Source organism: Paralichthys olivaceus, chromosome 7, assembly GCF_024713975.1.
Source record: "Paralichthys olivaceus isolate ysfri-2021 chromosome 7, ASM2471397v2, whole genome shotgun sequence".
In the NCBI taxonomy this organism is placed as follows: domain Eukaryota; kingdom Metazoa; phylum Chordata; class Actinopteri; order Pleuronectiformes; family Paralichthyidae; genus Paralichthys; species Paralichthys olivaceus.
This window is the reverse complement of record NC_091099.1, coordinates 20,559,293-20,580,452: the sequence shown is the minus strand read 5'-3', so window position 1 is coordinate 20,580,452 and position 21,160 is coordinate 20,559,293. Positions and strand designations below refer to the sequence as shown.

Below are 21,160 nucleotides of genomic sequence, written 5' to 3'. Positions count from 1 at the left end.
ATAATAGTTTAGTTTAAATGCAAACCCCCACCACCATCCCAGACACAGCACCCACATTCAAACATTCTAGTCTTCAACCCAAAAAGTAAAATAAAAAATCTAGAAGTCAAAGACACAGAGGCTGGTTCAGGCTCAAAAACACTTTCTTTAATGTGATACTACATGCACACTAGCAAAACTCACATTTAAGAGTTCTGTATGACATCTTTATGTCCTGTCATCATGAAGGCTGTGTCTACCTGAAGTGTTGCCAATTCTGCTATAGAAAAATGGCCTGCTTGAATGGAGCAAATTAATGAACTGGTTCAGTTTGTTAGTAACTTTAATATCATTATGGTATGGTAGCAGCAAAATTATCTGCATCCTGTGAGACACTTCATCTTAATTTTTTTTCCTATTGTTTTATGTTGTCTCAACTTCCTGCAATTGTTCCGAACTATCCCCAAAAAAATGTTCAGTCTGATCCGGACTGAGGCCACCTCTTTTGATCTGACTAAATTTTGGTCCATTGGTCCAGACCAGATAAAAGACTGTTGGCAAATACTAAAAGTCTATCAAGCCCAAATTAGGTTTCTGTGTCTAATGCAGCAGTGAAGTGCAGAAGTGTGTCACAATGAAATGATAATGATATGCACAGTTGTGTTGTTAAAGATCTCAGATATATAAACAATATACAGAGTTGACTGATGTGAGAAGCTGAGAATAGTTAGGATTGATTCAGCTGAAAGAGGTTTGCAGAAATTAGACGAATTCAAGTAGAAATGTGAAAATTTGTATCCGTCTCTTTTTTTAACTGCGATTCTCAAAATGCCTACGGCTGAATGTCTCCTCATCTGCTAGGAAGATGCGTCTTCTTCACTGTCTGGGATGCCAGTGAAGCAAAGCCACAGGGATGAATAGTTGAGGGCAACTTGGCTGAACGTACTCTGTATAAACAAACACATTTGGCCTGCCTGAGGATACTTAACTGTAATCTTCAGTAACAGCCTTGGTTTTTCTTACATATTGCAGAGCACAGGGTTTAAAGACTGATAAAATGATGGATATTTTTGTTGTGACTACCACAGAGTTTTCTTCGTGTTAGTTCTGCTGCCGTCCACAAACAAATGTCCCTGGACCCAGTGATGTTAATGCTTTTAAAACAGCTCATCTCAGACTGCTATTAAGTTGTTAATTAATGTTGCGCTCACTTCAGAGAGTAAACAAGGCTGACGTGCTGCTGTGGAGATTGTAGTAGGTGGATATGTATTTAATCAAGAGTGTGTGACGCACTGCAGAAATTAAAACCCTGACTTAAGTCACTGAGAAAATCAGTTGACAGCTTCCTGTAGGCTGAGCACATTTATCATTTTGTGGATTCTTTTTATTTATCTTTTTGTTTTTTTGTTTTTTTATCCGATGCATATTTCTTTGGAAAATTTCAATCAATGCTTCTCAATAAAAATATATAAAATATAATACGACATTTATCATTTTGTCAATAAGCAACTTTAACAATGAGGCAGATAAGGCAGTATTTGTCATTGATCTTCATAAACAAATAGCTACTAATAGATACATTAATATGCAGATATACAGTACATGTGTATGCAGCAGTGGGGCTCAAGGAATGACACAGTCCACCACCAGTCCAATTCCCCAGGGCCAGTGACGCCCACACTGCTGGCTGATCTGCTGGCCAAAACGTTTCAGACATTTGCTGCACCTCCTGGAGACACAATCCTTAAACACAGCCACACTTTCAACCGTTTTGCTTTCGACATTTTGTTTTTGTCGACTTTGAGGTAGGTACTAGCTAACTATAGGCTCACGTTACGTACCGCTAGAGCTATGTAGAGAGTGGGAAGCCACCAGAGTTAAATGCAATCTTAACTAAGCATGTGCTGTGATGTTTATGTAGCCTGGAAACAGGTGAAATGTTTATGGACAGAACTCAGGCACTGGAATGAGGCACTGAAACCTGCATTGTGATTTGGTTCTGGATGTACTGGCTGTGTAGGAAATGACTGACTGAATGAACAGTTAATGTATGGACTGCCCTCTTGCATAGCTCTAAACATCATACTCGTTTTGTTTATAGAGTGATGATACTGGACCTTAAAAACGCTTTGTGTTTGTTCTATGAAAATATATCTTGTTGCTGCCTTTCAAATTAAAATTTGGGTTTGGATTGTTTCAGTCAGGACACATTGCAAGTGTTAAGACATACAGACACGTAATGATATATATGTTTTAAAGTACATGTAACTGTTATGAGTAATCCCAGCTCTATTTATCTTCAAATAATTCCAGAATAATTATTTTGGAGTCTCACTAAATTGTATGCTCCCTCAGTATTTCTACACTCACACATATGTAGAGCAGTGGGGGGTTTTGTGAATGGCAGGAAAATTGTGCTAAATATGATGTTTCAATGAATCAATTGATTAATAGAAATAAATACTGACACAACACATGTATCAAGACAGATTATGTTGATGAGACACAAATACACGCTGTGATAAAACCTTATAGCACTGTCGCTAAACAGTTCCGTTAATGAGAACTAAGTGAACATGAAAATGTTTAACTGCTGCTGTTCTATGTCCTCAGTAGGAATAATGACTAAACGCTGAGCTTTAACATTCATTCGCCTGCAACCAACTCAAACCCTCTGCTGTGTTATGGTATCCTACTTAAGCACTAAGCAGGTCTTTGATTAAATCAGACGAGGTGGGTGTGGATTCACACAATATAATGAAATGCTAAAACCATGTGCAGCTTCTGGTGGGGTGAAATCCTTCAATCATCAGTATCAGCTTTAAGAAAAAGATGAATAGGTGTAATTATGGTTTGGACCCTTTCAAACCTCATTTTTGAAAATATTTCATGAGCAAAGCAGGTTGAAAAATATGATTTTCTAATCTGAGGTTCACATTATCATTCAATAGTTCCATGCTAAGTGGAGCTGAATTGCTCTGTCATGCTGTGCAGTTTATCTGTACTCTTTCACTTTACCATGTCCATCATAGGGCACTGGGACAACTCACTATTATTTTGATTGTCGATTATTTGACAATATACATATATATTTCTGTCCATCGTTCTGTCCATAAAATACCCTGTATGACTGTTTAAAATGTCCATGAACTAAAGTGGCATCTTCAAACATGTTTGTTTAACATGAACTGCGTGTTATATATGTACAACAAAGGTGCTAATTCACAAATGTAGCATATATAACACATATGTATGTATTTGTAAAACAATTATACCTCTTTTGTTATAGAGACATTTATTATCACACATTTTGTTATTTTGACAGCCATTATCTGTTTATACAGCAGACACTATTTGTGGGTGCCCACTGGAGGAGTTGTAGCAGCTGTTAACAAATACATGCACTTTTCTGCTAACAACTACATTGAGTCCAGCCCTCAGTGGCAGTGACAGTCTTTTCTAACTCTCCGCATCGTTGACATCCTCTGACCTCTGGGGCCAAACAGCAGCGTTTCAGACTGACTCACGGTGTCTGTTGTTGTCGTATCACGTACCAATCTGCAGTGTGAGTGAGCAGTCACCCTGCAGGAAGCCATCAACAGCAGCTAATGCAGTCTGCTCTCCTCTGTTTCACCTGAGAAAAGCAGATTGGGAGGTCAAAGGGACACATCGTCTCTCTGCTGAAAGGATTTTCACATTCAGAGCTGCATGACCCCATCGTCTATGTCGTTTGTATCGATCAGGTTGCCTCTGTGTTAATGTTTTGCACTCGTCAGCGTTTGAAGTATAAAACAAAACTTGCAAATCCCCCCTCCCCCCGCAGCTTAGTCATGATGCTGTGAAAGTGGACGCGTCTGTGGGCAGATCTGCTGAAGCGTTAGATCCTCCTTACTGCTGCAGCAGGATTTTCATCTGAACACTGAAGGGTATCATTCCACCTCCATCCACAAACCCCTGCAGTCTCCTCTCTCACTCTGTGCTGCAGTTTAGTACAAATCATTGTTCTATATCTCATATTAGTGATGTAACTGCAGTGTGTCTGCAGGTTAAAAAACAGTGTCGTCAGTGTGTTTCTATGGTAACATCAACAGCCACATCCTCTGGTTTGTGTCATTGATGCTCTCTGAATGTCATTTAGTTGTGCTTGATTCTTGGATTTAGTCTCAGCTTCATGTCTTTGCTGTTTTTGTATTTTACTGACAACACTGACTCCTTGGATTCTCAGTTTCCTACTTATTTTCACTCTCTTCATGCTCCGTTCAGATGTGGTTACTGCTGCTCGAACCACAGTACAATTCTAGTCACATAAACCAATTAAAACAGAATAAAATTAAAAAACAAAGTTAAAGGATAATTAACTGGAATAAATGAAAATGAGATACTGATACAAAGAAAAGCACGGCAAGTTTATTTATAAAGATATTAAAGAAAAAATATATGAAAATACGTATTAATAAAATTAATGAGTAAAGGAATATGTAAAAGATAAAAATAATATAAATTCAAATAAAACAGAACAGGAGAACAGAGACATTATGAGCCTCCATCTGCAGAGGGTGCAGCAAAACTGAGTGGAGTGGAAAGACAGGTTTACGTTTTGGTTAGCAGGTTTTAGATTGAAACATGGTCACATATGGACAATGTCAAAGATCATAGGGAGGTTATCCTGTGATGCTAAATAGCAAAATGTGGGAGTCATCACATCAGGCAGCATCACATACTGATGTGTAATGCCATCTTTAGCCATGCAAAATACAACTTGTAGCTGAGAGCACAGCTCTTGTTGATTTTGTTAGCTTTGTCACTGTAGCCTCTATCTATCTGTGGAGTTTGCTGTTGCATTAAGTTGAGTTCCCTGACCTTGCTCAGTGAGAGCCGAGATTCTCACGTTTGTTGCTTCTCTGGTAAATCCATTTTTCTTACAACGTTTCTGTAGCGTGAGCATCTATAGTGACGCACCTTAGCCAGGGGTATTTACCTTTCCATTTGGAAACCAGAAACCATTTGCTGGAATGGTGCTTTACCGGCTTCGCATTCAATCTGAGCATGTGTTTTATAGGCCTGTGGCATTGAATCTAAGGGTGCTGTATCAGACTGAAGCAACAATGAAATAAATATTGTTGTTTAATAGATGCTACACATTCATGAAAAATTAAAATTAGTAAATAGGGGATTTATGCATGTATTTTGAGCATTATTTTCACGATTATTATTTTCATTTTAGTTAGCCTCACAGCAAGAAGGTTACGGTTCGAATCCAGGCTCGGCTGAGGGCTTCCTGTGTGGAGATTGCATGTTCTTCCTGTGTTTGCGTTGGCTTCCTCCAGGTTCTCCAGCTTCCCACAGTCCAAAGACACTGTAGTTTCTTAAGGGCTTATTTGGACAGACCTGAGAAAAGATGAAGATAGATCAGGTTTTGGTTTTCTGTGCCTATTTATTCCATTTAATACTCGGTTGTTGCTGCCAGAAAATATGAAAAGCAGGTTTGGCACAAAGTAAAAGTTTTCATGATCTGAATAGATTTGCACTGGATTGTTTAATTTCATTTCTAGGAAAATGTCACAGATGAATAGTTTCTTGATAAAAGCATTGGGTTGAATATAAAAAGCAATCTGCTCATGTTTTGTCATCAGTTATAAAGTTAATAACATTTATTTTACTGAAGAGTAAGAAAGGACAGTCATCAGCTACATAATGAGCGCTTCTTCCTCTGACTCTGACATGGTGGAGAACTGTAAGCACCACTCTGATTGAGAGATAAGATTTTTTTCTTTTAATGTATGAAATTATTTTTTTTAACAGTTTCATTCAAAGTCTCCTGTTTCTAAACTGATCCAGATCCTAAAAAGATACCATCGCGCTGCAAACTCAGGGGATGCACTGAAGAGTCAGAGATCCCACTATTATTAGACCTCTCTAATATTAGAGCCTGCTTCTGTGCTGAAACAGAAGGGAATTAAAAACTTCACCTCTGAATGGAATGAAGTGCTGATGCATAATTATGATGAATGTGAAAAAGGATAATGGGAATATGCTTTAAAATCAAATTCATTATGAGATATTTCTGTAAGTATTGTTCTAGTTTGTAGTGTAAATGTCTCTCCACCTGCTACTCACCGCAAGTGGCTGATATATCTGTCCAATGCCAGAAGTCATGTTAAGAAAAATATTGGTCTTAACTTAGTGTTTATTTTTCGCACGGCTTTAATTTTAAACTTCACCCAGCAGACATCAGTGACCTATTTCCTATTCCAACTTTTGTTCTTGTATTAATATAAAAGTGGGTTGCCTGTCTCTATATAGTCATTGGCCCACATAAGATAGAGAATGCAGTGTAGTGAATCTTCCTCATCACCGTCGTGCCTGGATGAGGTTGGATCTTACACATCACTGCCTGTTCATGAAATAAGTTAACTGAATGATTTTAATTCTCTCTCCTACAGGACAAAGGACTCTCTACCACAGAAGTGATGTCTTAGAGACAGTGGTGCTTGTCAACCCTTCAGAGGACACTGTTGTATCAGAGGTACATCAACATATTCAGATGTATGGGACAAATCAGTGGACTGTATGTGTCAATATAATACATATAGAGTAGGCTATAAACAGATACACACACACACACTCACACTTATATCTTCAGTACATCTTCTGACTGACAAATGTACTGGTCAATTTCATTATCTGAGCATTTTTAAAGGTGCTACCTGTAGATTTTCTCTGCAGCAGAACAGGGGTTCTTGCAGTAAGCCAGTGGGGGTGATGGTTGCTCGCAAACAGATTCAACAATCGTTGTATTTACATTATAAGTGATAATGATGTACTCTGAGAGAGTAGATTAGAATAGCAAAAATTAAGTATGGTTGGCATTGCTGCATGGAAACTTGCATATAGCCGCTTTAAAAATGTTTTTCTCAAAAGCCAAACCAATACCTGGTTTAGGTGATCAATGTCGGTGTTTTGATAAGGATCCATAAACATTATTTCAAGAAAGTATAACCAAGATAATAGTGGGATTATTACACTTGTATAATCCTGCTAACTAGCAAACAAACATATAAAAAAACATCCTTAGTTACATGCTCGCCTAATGGAGACACTGTGTCAAATTGAACACAAAGCATTCAGGAACATTTATAGAGAGCCAGCAAAATGAATCAGACTCTGCTTTATTCTATAACTTTACTTTGAGAAATATAAATGTTTTTTTCTACAAACCCTTTATCCACAAAATCAAAAGAAACGTCAAAATTATGATGTACATCAGGATTTATCCAATCATAGAAAACTAGATTATCCAGCCAGCCATGTATTTGATGTCATCTTTGGGTCTTTGACAGTTTTTATTACTCAGTTCAGTCAGTACCCCAGTTAGATTGAGAATTCATATCTAAGCCTATTCCCTATTAGATATTAATCACCAAAATCACCCGTTATTCTTCTTGAGGAAATATGAAAAATACTTTTTGGAGTTTTGTGTATTATTGATAAAAATGTCATCGCTTATCTTGGTAACTTTGACATATTAAAGTCTATCTTCTTTTGTAAGTGACTCATGTGTTTGGTATTCTATTTCAAGCATTCTTATCTCTCCATTAACTGTTGGTCGTCTCCATCTCTCTTCTTCTGTGTGTGTGTCTCTGTCCCAGATCCAGTCTCTAGTCACAGACTCAGCAGGACACAAGCTTCTGGTCTTAAGTGGCCAGAGCTCAGATCACGGTGGCCTTCTCCTTCAAACTGGGGTTTTCACCTACCAGAACATTTCACACGTTTTTACTGATCCTGGGGTGAGTCAAGTCTGTGATCGCCAAATTCTTACTCATGACATGATGAACATTTTGAAGTTCATACTGTGAAAACATGTTTGTGGTTTAAAATAGTTCAATATGAAAGGATAACTACACTCTTCAATATATGTTAGTGATTTAGTTGTTGTTCCTTAGTTCAGAGGAGGATTGCAAACAGACAAGAAGAGCAATAATCAGAAAAACTCCTTTATACATTCAACGAAATTGGTGGGTTGGTATTCTGGATCCACTGCTTTTGGAAGGAGAAGCTTTTTAGATATATAGATTGAACACATTCACCATGGAACGGACATTTAGATTCTAGGTTTAATTAAAGGTACACTTCAGTATTTACTATATGTTTTGTTGTTTTTTTCTATGTGACCACAAGCTGGTGCAACAATGAGAAAAGCAAAGGGGACTAACAATGCAAAAGACATAGGTGATGATTTGAATGCTGAATGATGTAATTATAGTAATAAGATGCTTTGTATTATGTTTATGAAGTGGTTTTGTGCTTATTAACGTTTGAGGTTTTAATTCAACAGTATACTTGATTCTCCTCATGAGTTGATTTCTTATTGTTTGTTGGTCCCTTGACAAATAGAAACTGGTTTGTTTAGAAATGTGTCAAAAAGCACAAGAATAGCACAAAGGAAGACAGAAGAGGGAGTATTCGTGCCTTGTTGTTGTTTTTTAATCTCTTTAAGATACAAGTATGTTCCTGTCAGTATCCCTGATTGATGTGTCTGGGTGTGTCTCTCCTGCAGGTCAGTGCGTTACTGGGCACAACAGCCCCCAAGCAGCAGGCTACACTCACTGTGTCCTGCCGCGGGGAGGTGGGCTGGAGCTCCCTAGGACAGCAGCAGACCCTACGGGAGTTCCTGGACTACAAACTAAACCCTCAACCTCTTCTCTGCAAGATGGAGGGCATCACCGAGTTCACAGAGTATGTCTCTGAAACGGTCGATGTGCCTTCACCTTTTGACCTCTTGGAGCCACCCACCTCTGGGGGCTTCCTGAAACTGTCCAAGCCATGCTGCTACATCTTTCCTGGCGGACGAGGAGACTCTGCTCTCTTTGCTGTGAATGGCTTCAACATCTTAGTGGATGGAGGCTCTGAACGAAAATCCTGCTTCTGGAAGCTTGTTCGTCACTTGGACCGCATCGACTCAATTCTACTGACACACATCGGGGCTGACAATCTCCCAGGTATCAATGGGCTTCTTCAGAGGAAGATAGCAGAACAGGAAGAGGAGCAGTCCCAAGGCTCCACCAACTACAGTGACTGGATGAAGAACTTGATCTCGCCTGAACTAGGCGTGGTCTTCATCAATGTACCAGAGAAGCTTCGTATGCCAGAATCTAATCTCAAAGTAAAACGCAGCATCGAAGAGGCATCACTAACTCTGCAGTACCTTAGCAAGCTAGGAATCAAACCCGAACCTCTCTTTCGAGTGGTGAGCAACACTATCGAGCCCATTACTCTGTTCCACAAAATGGGTGTTGGCAGGTTAGACATGTATATTCTAAACCCTGTCAAAGACAGTAAAGAGATGCAGTTTCTAATGCAGAAGTGGGCTGGCAACAGCAAGGCCAAAACTGGTATTGTGCTGCCCAACGGGAAAGAGGGAGAAATATCTGTTCCCTACCTGACATCGATTACAGCCTTAGTCGTCTGGCTCCCTGCCAACCCTGCAGAAAAGATTGTCCGAGTGCTGTTCCCTGGAAATGCACCACAAAACAAGATCCTGGAGGGGCTAGAGAAATTAAAGCACCTTGACTTCTTGCGCTACCCTGTAGCCACGCAAAAGGACATTGCCTCAGGAGCTCCTCCCTCTGTTAAACAAACCAAGTTAAAACAAAGAACAGACAGCAAGGAGAGTCTTAAATCCTCCCCGAAAACCACTGCAAAGGTTACAAAGAAAGAAACTGAAGGACAAGATGTTGTGCCAGCAGCCACAGAGGTAAAGAGCGATTCTGTGAAGGAAACTATATTAGAGAAAAAAGAAGAGAAAAAGTCAACTAAAACTATAAAATCTAAAGCTGATGTTCCAGAAAAGAAGAAACTCTTGAAAGAAAAATCCTTAAAAAAGCACTCAAAAGAAAGGGTGTCAAAAATGGATGAGAAAAAGGACAAGGAAAAGAAAGAGATAAAGAAAATAAAGAAAGATGAATCTGCTAAAAAAGATGAGAAGAGGGATTTTAAATCCAAAGAGGACAAAAAGAAGGACACATCCAAACCTGAGCTGAGAAAAATTACAAAGCCTGACCTAAAACCACTGACACCAGAAGTAAGAAAGACATTACATAAAGCTAAGGTTTCGACTAAAGCCAAAACTGGGAAAGTTAAAACAGCAAAGTCTGAACCTGCTGAACCCAAACCAGAGGAGCCGAAACCTGCAACAATCCAACCTGAACCTAAAGAAAATGGAGCTGCTGAGGGCCTGTCTGCTCCCTCCACACCCGAAGACCTCACCAAGGATTACGAAGAATTAAAAAAAGCTGAGGTTGTACTTGTGGCAGCAGAACCACCAGAGAGTCCTGAAGTTTCATCTGAGCCAACAGCACAAGAGAAGCAGGAAGCACAAGAAAATGTATCTGAGATTTCAGCTGGCACAAAGTCTCCTGAAAAGGAGGCAACAGCCCCTGAAATTGAGGACAAAGACAAGGTGTCTACACAAGAAAGTGAATTAGAGGAAGCTCAAAAGTTTGAGGATGAGGGCGCAGCATCTCAGGATGAGGAAGAGGAAGAGGAGGAAGAAGAGGCCCCACCTGCCAAAAAGAAAACAGAGGAGGAGGAGGAGGAAGAGGATATGGGAATAGGGGAAGAGGAGGATGAATCCAAATGGAAAGAGGCAAAGGATGATGAGCTTGACAGGAAACATGAGATTGAAGAAATGGAGAAATCAGAAACTCTCTTAGCTAAGGTTGTGACAAGAGAGGAGCTGGCGATGACTTCACCCAAGGAGGAGGAAGAGGAGGAGGCTGGAGAGAAAGCTGAACTGGAGGAGGTGGAAGATTTAGATGTCATAGCAGATGAAGAGATCAAAGTGAAACCTGAAGATGCTGTTGAAGAACAAATGGTCACTCAAAGCAAAACTGCTGAACCCTCAACTACAGCTAAATATGAGGAAGAAGAGGAGGAGGAAGGCTACTTGTCTCATGTTGGAGGGGCCACAGCTCCCATTACCTCAGTAGCTCAAGGGGCTGCTGCTGCTGCTGAACCCATGTCCTACATCCAAGATGAAACCATCCCTGGCTACTCTGAGACAGAGCAGACCATCTCTGATGAGGAGATTCACGAAGAGGCAGAGGAGAGGATACCACACCTCCAATATGATGTAGGTGCCTACGACATCTCTGTTCCAGATCAGACTGAATCATTTGTAAACATTCATGGCATGAGGGAGATGCAAGCTGCAGCTATGGGTGAAAAAGGGTTTATCCCAGCTGTGCAGGAGCAAGTTTCTGTGTTCACAAACATCATGACCGCTCCTTTGGCCGAAGAAGAGCATGTGTCCTCTGCAACGTCCATCACAGAGTATGACAAAATGTCCTCCTTCCCTACCTCCATTGCTGAAGATCAATCTGTGGCATCTGTCGCAGCACCTCAGGCTGAGGAACCATCCAAAACATCTTTTCCCCTGTCAAGCCCGATTGATGCTACTCAAGGCAAAGAGCAGCCACTCTCTGCAGGAACTCTTTCACCACCTTCTTTGGAAGATGACAAACAATCCAGGTCTCCATCTGATGACGCACTGACACCTGCTGCAGAAGCGAAGACGCTGGATAAAGCTCCTGATGCCCATCATGCACAGGAAAAGGAGGAAGATGAGGAAGAAGATGAGGAGGATGAAGAAGACCAAACTCCTAATGTTGATATTTCACTTGAAAAACTCCAAGAGGGCTATGCTTCATCCGAAATATTGCAGGACAAAGAGAGAGACATTGAAAAGCTGACTGGTTCAGTGTCTCCTGTTTCAGAATCTACACAATACATCAAACCAGTCCACCTGCCAGTCGAAGAGGAAAATATAGATGCAGTTTTACAGAAAGATATTTCATCTGTTGTTCCTACCAGACCTTTTGGATCTGACTCAGTAACTTCTGAGAGCGAGGAGCGTTGCTTTAGTCCCGATGATATAACTGTAAAAATGGCCTCACCTCCACAGTCTGGTCCATCAAGTGCAGCTCCCTCTCCAATCCGTCAGTCCCCAGTGGAAGACAAGGTAAAGGTTTTCCCTGGTTTAGAGTTGCAGAAGCCAGAAGAGCTCCCAGACGTTGTCACTGCAACGGAAGACAAAAATAAAAAGAAAGCTGAATCAGAAACCAACACACAAACAGCTGCTGACAAACAGCTGGTAGATCAGCATGACGTACAAGCTGCAACATCCTTGGACAACATATTTGACAAGGACCTTAAAAAGGTTCCAGAGATAAAGGAGCCAGAAAAAGACACATCACCAGTGCAAAAAGATGAAGGCAAACAGACAGAAACAATCCCCACTGTTGCTGCATCTTTAACAGACACTCAGCCTCCAGTGTCAGAGAGAGACTCCTTCATCTCATTTGAACAACATGATAAAGATGGTGGTGTTGGACTCAAAGACAAAGAATCTAAAGTGCCTGGCTCAGGTAAATTGCCAGAGGGGGACAGTCGCTTCTTAGGTGATGATGACGATGATGATGATGATGATCACGATGACCACGATGATAAATTTGCAGTTAAAACCATCAGGGTGGAACATGAGAAAGAAAAGGATGATACCTCTGATGTCAAACAATTCAAGGATAATGAGAAACAAACATCTATCAATAAAGAAGATGTTTCCGTCACTAAGTCTTTCATGGATGAAAAAGCAGAGAGAGAGGCAGTAACGGCCGACACATCTGATATTAAAAGTGTCAAAGAGGAGCAAACTGCAAAGGACACTGCCACCACTGCTAAACCCATTAAAGATGAGCCTCAACAAGACCATATTCCTGAAGTCAAAACTTGTAAAGCAGCAGAGATGAAAATTGTTGCTTCTGAGGTGGAACAAGTTAAGGATGAGCAGAAGCAAAAAGATGCAAAACAAGATGATGGTTTTGACTTCAAACCCAAAGGTGATGTTAAGGACACAGATGTTAAAGTGGACGATGTGTCTGATAGTAATATTTTGAAAGAAGAGGTAAAGAAAGAGGTAGATACATTTGATATTAGCTCTATAAAGGCTGAAGAAAAACAGATGGAAAAGGCAGATGCCACAGATATAAAGGAGAAAGAGGCAAAGAGGGATGATGTGCCCGTTATTGAGCCTAAAGATGAGGAGAAGAAAAAGGAGACAGAAACATCTGACATCAAGTTGGATGAAGATAAGAAACAGGAGAAAGATAAGGAAAACATTGATTTTTCTATCACCAAGCCCTTTACAGATGAGCAGAAGGAAAGTGAGAAAGATATGCATGACATCACTGCTCCTAAACTTACCAAAGAAGAAATCATTGTTAAGGATGGCACATCTGCTGTTATCATGAAAGAAGAAAAGGAGCAAGACATTTGTAAAGATGCTATTTCAACTGTAAGCCTCACCAAGGTCGAGGAAAAGGATGTGACAGTGAGTAAAGATGAGATTCTGGTTGCCAAGCCAACCACAGAGCATGAAAAAGAGAAAGAGACAAGCAAAGATGATAAAGTTGATACTGCGGCTATAAAAGTTACAGAAGAAGAGGAAAAAATTAAAATGTTAAGCAAGGAAGATGTATCTGCTGGTAAACCAACACTTGGGGAGGAAAGTAAAGATGATACTGCTGGCATCACACTTACCAAGATGGAGGAAGAGAAGTTATGTAAAGCTGATGATGAATTATCTGCCACATCAACCAAGGTAGAAGCAAAGGAAACAGTTGATGATGCTGTCAAACCAATCACAGGAGAAAAGGAGCAAGAGACAATTAAAGATAAAGATGTCACTGATGTCAAACTCGCTACAATGGAGGAAGAAGATGTAATCATTTCCACTGTCAAAACATCTGAGGACAAAACAAGCAAAAAGGCTGAAATTGTTGCTGCTGAACCCACCTCACAAGACAAAAAAGAGAAAGACATTTGTCCTGGCAAAGAAGCAGAAGAAGAAAAAGAGAAAGACATTTGTCCTGGCAAAACAGCAGAGGAAGAAAAAGAGAAAGACATTTGTCCTGGCAAAACAGCAGAGGAAGAAAAAGAGAAAGACATTTGTCCTGGCAAAAAAGCAGAGGAAGAAAAAGAGAAAGACATTTGTCCTGGCAAAACAGCAGACGAAGAAAAAGAGAAAGACATTTGTCCTGGCAAAACAGCAGAGGAAGAAAAAGAGAAAGACATTTGCCCTGGCAAAACAGCAGAGGAAGAAAAAGAGAAAGACATTTGCCCTGGCAAAACAGCAGACAAAGAAAAAGAGAAAGACATTTGCCCTGGCAAAACAGCAGAGGAAGAAAAAGAGACAGACATTTGTCCTGGCAAAACAGCAGAGGAAGAAAAAGAGAAAGCAGTGGATGAGGAGAAAACCTCTGAGCAAGGAGCAGTGACAATTCAGAAACATGCATTACCAATTAAGGAAGAGATCAAACCATCCATGGAGGGAGAGGGCAAAGACAGTGCTGGTGTAACACCCCCCACAGATGAGGAGAAGAAGACTGAGGTGAAAGAAGATATGTCAGATGTAAAACTTATCAAGGAAGAGGTGAAAGAGATACCAAAAGACGAAACCAAGGTGCAAGAAGTAGAAAAAGAGAAAGAAAAGAGCAGTGTATCTGATTTGGTATCCATTAAAGAGCAGAAGGAAAAGGATATTGATAAAAAAGAGATGGAAAAAAGTGACATTCCTGATAAACAAATGATAAAAGAGGAGGCTAAAGCGCAGGGTGACGTCTCTGACCACAAACCCATTTTGGACGAATTCAAGCATGAGGAATCTGAAAAGGACATTGAGAAAGAGTCCACTGCTGAGCAGCCAAAGGATGTGAAGGAGAAAGAATCGTCTAAGGTTGAAACCATCGAGGAAATAAAAGATGCAGTCAAACAGGACAGTCATGAAGCAGAATCCAGCAAACAGGAGACAGAACAGGAGATGTATACTTTAACATTTAGTGCCAAAGATGATAAAAAAGGGAAACATGATTATCTTTTTGAGTCAGAGCCCAAGAGGGATGATACAAAAGAGGTAGATAAGACCTTGGAAGATGAAAAGACTAAAAAGGATGATATTTGTGACATGAGTGAAAAGCAAATATACCAAGACATTTCTGATAAGATTCCTGGAGCTCAGGCAGAAAATGACACTTTTGGTCTTGCACCAACAGAAATGCAACAAGACCCTTCTGTAACCCAATCAACGGAAGAGCTCAAACCAGTGACAGATTACATTTCTGTGACTCCCCATTACATACAGGAGGAAAAAATAGAAAAACATAAAGAAGCAGAGGTCATTATTAGTCAAGAAGAGAAGATAGAGAAAGAAAAAGATGACACGCATGTTGCTGAACTGAGCAAAGAACAGAAAATGGAAAAAGAGCAAGAGAAAGAATATAGTTATGAGACTGAAGACAATAAAGATGAAAAGACCAAACCAGCAGAAGAAGAAAAAATTATTAAAGAAAAATATGTTGCTGACACAAAAATGGATGAGATCACAGAAAAGGAAAAGCTTGATTCACCTGATGCAGATCAGACCAAAGAGGAGAAATGGGAAAGAGAGGAATTACAGGAGAAAGACAAGGACAAAACCATTAAACAACCTGCACAAACAGTATCAGGAGACACAGAGACATCCAAGTCAGATTTAAAGCCTATGTTTGTGGTTCAGTCCTCTGATGAAGACAGAGAAGACGAAGAGGAGGAGGATATCTGTATGGGAGGAGCTGGCTCCAGACCTTTGTCGGTGGAGCCGATGAAATCAGACCATGACATCTCTTCTGCAGGTCTGCCTTACGAGACTGCACCGACAAGTGACCAAACTAAACCACAACCATCACAACAGATCCCAGTGGTCATTCCTACTCTCACAATGCAGGAGCCCTCTATTGATGAAGACATCAAAGAGTCTGACAAAGAAGAATCCAGATTTTTACCTGAGGCAGACAAAGATGCTGTGAAAACAGAAATCACACCTGAGCCTCTCGCTAAGCCTGAGTCTTCATTTGAGAGTGACACAAAGGAGAAGACGACCGTCATTCCAAAACAAGAACCAGTTTCTCATGTCCCAGCTGCCAAGGCACAACCAGTGTTAGAATTGACTGAGAAAAAGCCTACGCTGTCAACAGTATCAAGCACAGACAGTCAACCCAGGAGCTGTACACTTTCGTGCACTGAGAGCCAGTCCAGTGTAGAAGAAATACATGAACGAGAGAAACCGATAACATCTCAGGTGAGTCCAGGAGTTAAAGCTACAGAAAAGACAAGTCAACCTGAGAAACCAGGGAAGGAAGCAGAAAGGGAGATGGAAGGAGAACGAGAGGTGGCTTCACCAGGATTTTCACGGCCTTGTGCGTATTTTATGTTGGACAAAGAGGAGGCTGAGGATGCTGGACACACTGATGCTGTAAAACTAGACACTACAAAAATGGAGAGTGGCCAAAAACCAACCTCTGAGAAGGAGATAGGCAGTGGAAGCCTACAAGACGAAGAACAAACCTTTGGTGCATCCAAGTATGATCCATATGAAAAGCCCATCCCAAAAGATCATGACCTGGACTCTAGAGAAGAGAGTGAAGTTTCTTTAGGTTTTGATCACACCTCAGATATCGATATTGATGATAACAGAAGAACAAGCCAGGCAGAGGCTGGAGGAGCCATGTTTCTGCTTGATGATCAGTACAAAGAAGAGCCTCTGTCCTTTAGCAGAGTTGACTACAGCCCGGTGTCCCTCACAGAGAGTGAAAGGAGCAGTCACCATAGTCCAAGCACCTCCCCGAAATATGAAGACAGAGAGAAAGGCCAAGAGGAGGAGAGTGAGAGAGAGGAAAGACCAGATACTCCTTATGTTGACAAGAGCTTTTCAACCATAGACCTACACGACAACAAAATGTCCCAAGCTTCTGAGTCTTATTCTTTCACTCCCAAAGAGGACAAACCAGAGAAATCTGAGAAAGAGAAAGAGGAAGGTGCTGTAGCAGCAATTCAACCTGGGGCAACAGGAGAAAGTGCAGCTACAGCCTCACAATCGGCAGGCTTACCATCAAGGCAAGAAGTACCCTCTCCTTCATTGAAGGAATCAGATCTTGGTACTCAAGCTTTAGCTCCTCCTGTAGCCTTTGGAGAACTCACAGAGAGGGAAAAATCAGCTGAGTCACTGAAAGTGAAAATCATGTCCTCTGATCATGAAAGAGAAGGCTCGCCATCAGGTCGGCACTCACCAGCAGAAAAAGACATTTTACCTCAACTCTCACCTTTGGAGAGGGTGGAAACATCAACTGACTCAAGGGCTGCCCCTGCTACCACGTTTGGAATAGATGATAACGTTCTTGCCTCTGATAACAGTCAAATTAGCAGCTCTGCCACTTGTAGATCCACGTTAGACTTTCCTGAGGGAAAGCAGAGCCTAATAGATAAACGGCTACTTGTAGAGGGAGAAGATTTTGATGATGATGAGGATGATGAAGATGAAGATGAGGAGGAAGAAGAGGAAGAGGAGTTAAGTGATGTTGATATGGAAAAGGGTGCAAGAGAGCAGTCTGAAAAAGAAACATGCAGATGCAGTCCTGATGGTAGTGCTAAATTAGCAGAAACAGAAGACTCAAATAAAAAATCTCAGTTCCTTGAATCAAGCTCCCTTAAAGAGGAAACCGTGTGTAAGCCAACACCTGATGGTGCCTCAGCTTCTAAAGTCATAGAGACAGACAAGCAGGATGTAAGTGAAAAACCACCATCTCCTGAAACGAAACCAGTCAAAGAAGAGGATAGATCTGTTGATACAGCTACATCCAAACCTCCAGAGACAAAGAGTGAAGATGCAGCCAAAACAACTCCATCACAGGGCCCCGGTGCTCATGAAATGGATGAAATTAGTTTTGCTACATCTGATGCCTCAAAACCTCCTGAAACAAAGAAAGCAGAGGACCCAGACAAAAAGCATCTATCCCCCGAACCAATCACGAAGAGAAGGTTGTCATCGTCAGAGGACATAACCTTCTCTGAAGCACTCAAGCCTTCATCTCCAAGCTTTTTGTCAATGGAAACTTGTCAATCAAAGTCCCCAAGCAGCTCGACAGGCATCTCTTTGCAAACTGATCATTCAGAGTCCAAGCCTACATCTAGTCCCTCCCCTCCACTAACAAGCAGTTATGCTGATATCGGACAGAGCAGATCTGAAGGTTATTCCGAGTATTTGTACAGTGAGCAGAGTCAAGCAGTACAGAAAGACGACAAGACAGACATGCTCTCAGATGCCTCCAAGCTATCCAATCTAGGTGATGATAAATATATCAACCAAAGAGACATACAAGAAGAAAGTTTAGATGAGAGGCAGACCTCAGATATCACCGCAAAACATGAGGAAACTACCTCATCAGCTTGCACATACAGCACATTAACATACTCTACCACAACATACTCTTCCACGTCATATAGTTACTCATCCTCAGCGTCAACTACTGCCCCTGTTAGCAAACAGCTTGGAGAAAAAGTTGAAACTTTCACTACAATATCGGACTCTAAAGTACCTCTACTTAAAGAGGAGCCATCCTTGACGAAAGCATCCACAAGCTCCTGCTTTGGAGGATTTCAGAGAGATGAGTACATGGAGGTGACAATGAAACCTACAACAAAAGTGTCTTTACTCAGTCAGGTTGAAGAGACCACACCATCATCTCCGGTCCAGGCTGCCACTGCCAAACAGACTGAGGGTATTATCGAGTCTGCAAAGCCTGAAAGTCAAGTCACAAAGTCAAATACTGATAGTTTTTATACACTTGAAACAAAGATTACAACATCCACAACAGCACCATCTCTACAGTGTGATGAACCAATGAAGATGTCAGAGAGCTTATCCACATCAGAGGCTCGCTTTGATTGCTCTCCCCTCCAAAGGGCTGACTCCTCTGACAAGGGGTCCCAAGGGTCACCAGAAGATGAGGAGCCTGATACACTTGAAATGGAGGACAGCACCCTACCATGTCGTATTGAATGTCAAAAAATCAAAGTGGCTGAGCAAAAAGAGACTTTGTCATGCGTGGTAGAAAGCACCACACACTCCACAGAGACGAAGACTGTCACAATCACCTCTACGACTGTAGTGTCTAAACCTGACGTGGTGTCGCAAACAACCCATCAGACAGCCTCTGTAACTCCACTGAGTGATAGTGGAGCCAGCAAAACCTCATGTGCCATAACAGAAGTGTTCAAAACAGAAAAGGATGAAGAAAAAAATGAGGAAAAATCTGAGTCAAAAGAAGAAAAGACAGATGGAGCTATTACATCTTTGAAGGAGGATGCAAAGGTGGACGTAGGAGAAACAAGTGATCCAAAGACTGAGCTGAAAAAAGAGGAAAAGATACTAGAAGAAAAGACATCTACAGACAGCACAGAAGAGAAGAATGCTACAGCTGATCCAATGATGTGTGAAAAAGCAGTTGTTGGGGAGAAAAGAGAGGCAGAAAGAGGAGAAGAGAGAAGCCTCTTGGATAAGCCACCAGAGAGATTAGAAATCAGAAGAAAGAGTAGTATATCTGATTGGGAGCTACTACAGAGGCCCGATGACTGCCCAAGTGCCCCTCCTCCAGGGTATGGTGATGAGGAGGAGGAAGAGGAGTCAAAGGAAGAGTGGATGGCCAGTGCCAGCAGTACCTCCGTCTCCCCTTCAAAGGATTCTCATTACATAGAACCATCAAGTGAAGGAGCTGTTAAGACTGATCGTCCCTCTGACTTGAACACCGGTGCCACCTCCTTCTCTGCCTCCCCTCCAGGTTACTCCTCATGTGAGTATAAACATCGCAAAGGAGAACTCTCTCCATCGTTCATCAACCCCAGTCCTCATCAGCTCTCCAGTGACGAGGGTGAGGAGGATGGTTGCAGTGACCACTTCCAAGATGGGGACGAGGATGATCAAGAGCAGCACTCTGTGAAAAGGAGGTCGAACAAGCAGAGGCACCACCACACTCAGAGTTACCCTGGGGACACTGTTCCGGGGCCTAATCTTTCTGGGGCCATGTCATCTGGTTTGGCTGTGACATTAGCTGGAGAGGAAACGCCTCCCACATCAGTGAGCGAATCACTGTCATCACAGTCGGACTCGGACGTCCCTCCAGAAACTGAGGAGTGTCCATCCATAACAGCTGAAGGAAATCTGGACTCAGACGAAGATGCTGAACATCTGCCTGTGGACAAATTATCGGCATCCGGAGCTGGAGGAGGCCACCATCCCCCATCACCGAGATCTGCTCAGAGGAGTAATGACCCCCTCCCCACTCCAATGAAGGACCCTCTTCCTCATCCTCCCCACCCAGATGTGTGCATGGTGGATCCAGATGCTCTTCTCAATGACCACAGCAGCACAGAGAAGCTTCTCAAGAAGGAGCACAAGACCACCAAGGGCCTCAGAAAGGGTAAAGCCAAGTCAGCTTCTCCTGCTCGTAAGGGAGAAGTCAGGAAGCGGTCTTCTACTCCAGTGAAGCAGGCTAAGGACTCTGCGTCACCACGATCAGCCTCCCTCAGGAGGAAGGACACGGACCGAAGCTCCAGGCTGATCAAGATGTCTGAGAGTCAAGGCTCCAATCCAGGCCTCAATCCAGGGAAAGGCTTGGTCAATGGTGTCAAGAGCAGTCCAGGTGGGTAACAGGCTTTAAAAACATAACATTAAACTACCTTTTAATTCAGTCCTGGTCTGATTCAAAGTGGTTTCACACCAGATTTAATGAGACAAAATACATTTATTTTTAAACAGGACTTATTATTGCACCTTAAATGTTCAGGACTGTGTACACTGAGTGCTGCACACAGTGGCAGCAAAGGTTACTGCACTTGTCTTCCCTTAATAACCAAAATTGAAATTACTCTAAAAAACCTTTTCTTAGATATTTCCTCAACAAATATCATCAGCAGTCATAATAGAGGGTTGAATTTCCAGTATGATGGGTCATCTTTTTAATTCCTGTGAAATACTTGATAATCCATAAATAGTAAAAAGGATATTAGAATTAGATAAAACCTTTAAATCGGATTGCATTTCAGCTACTAAAATAGAAAAGACAAAAGTTGTCCAAAGAATACAAATATGTATTTTTTGAAATTTCACTCCAATCATATAACTTTGTTGTATTTGTGCAAATATGATCAACCTCCAGAACTACATATTCACAACATTTTTTAATCACATAAATAGATAGTACTTAGGAAAGTTGTTGATGTGCTGTTTATTTCCATTTCCAATACATTTGAAGTA

The 21,160-nt window shown here is 41.4% G+C and overlaps 1 protein-coding gene across 2 annotated transcripts in view; it reads left to right on the top strand.

The window, feature by feature from the left end:
* Positions 1 to 21,160, top strand: part of map1ab (microtubule-associated protein 1Ab) — a 59,543-nt gene that overhangs the window by 33,166 nt on the left and 5,217 nt on the right. For both annotated transcript variants that reach the window (XM_069529273.1, XM_020079058.2), the window contains 3 exons: positions 6,423 to 6,505; positions 7,629 to 7,766; positions 8,537 to 20,546. In XM_069529273.1, the coding sequence (XP_069385374.1) occupies positions 6,423 to 6,505; positions 7,629 to 7,766; positions 8,537 to 20,546 (12,231 nt within the window). The remainder of the gene's footprint in view (positions 1 to 6,422; positions 6,506 to 7,628; positions 7,767 to 8,536; positions 20,547 to 21,160) is intronic.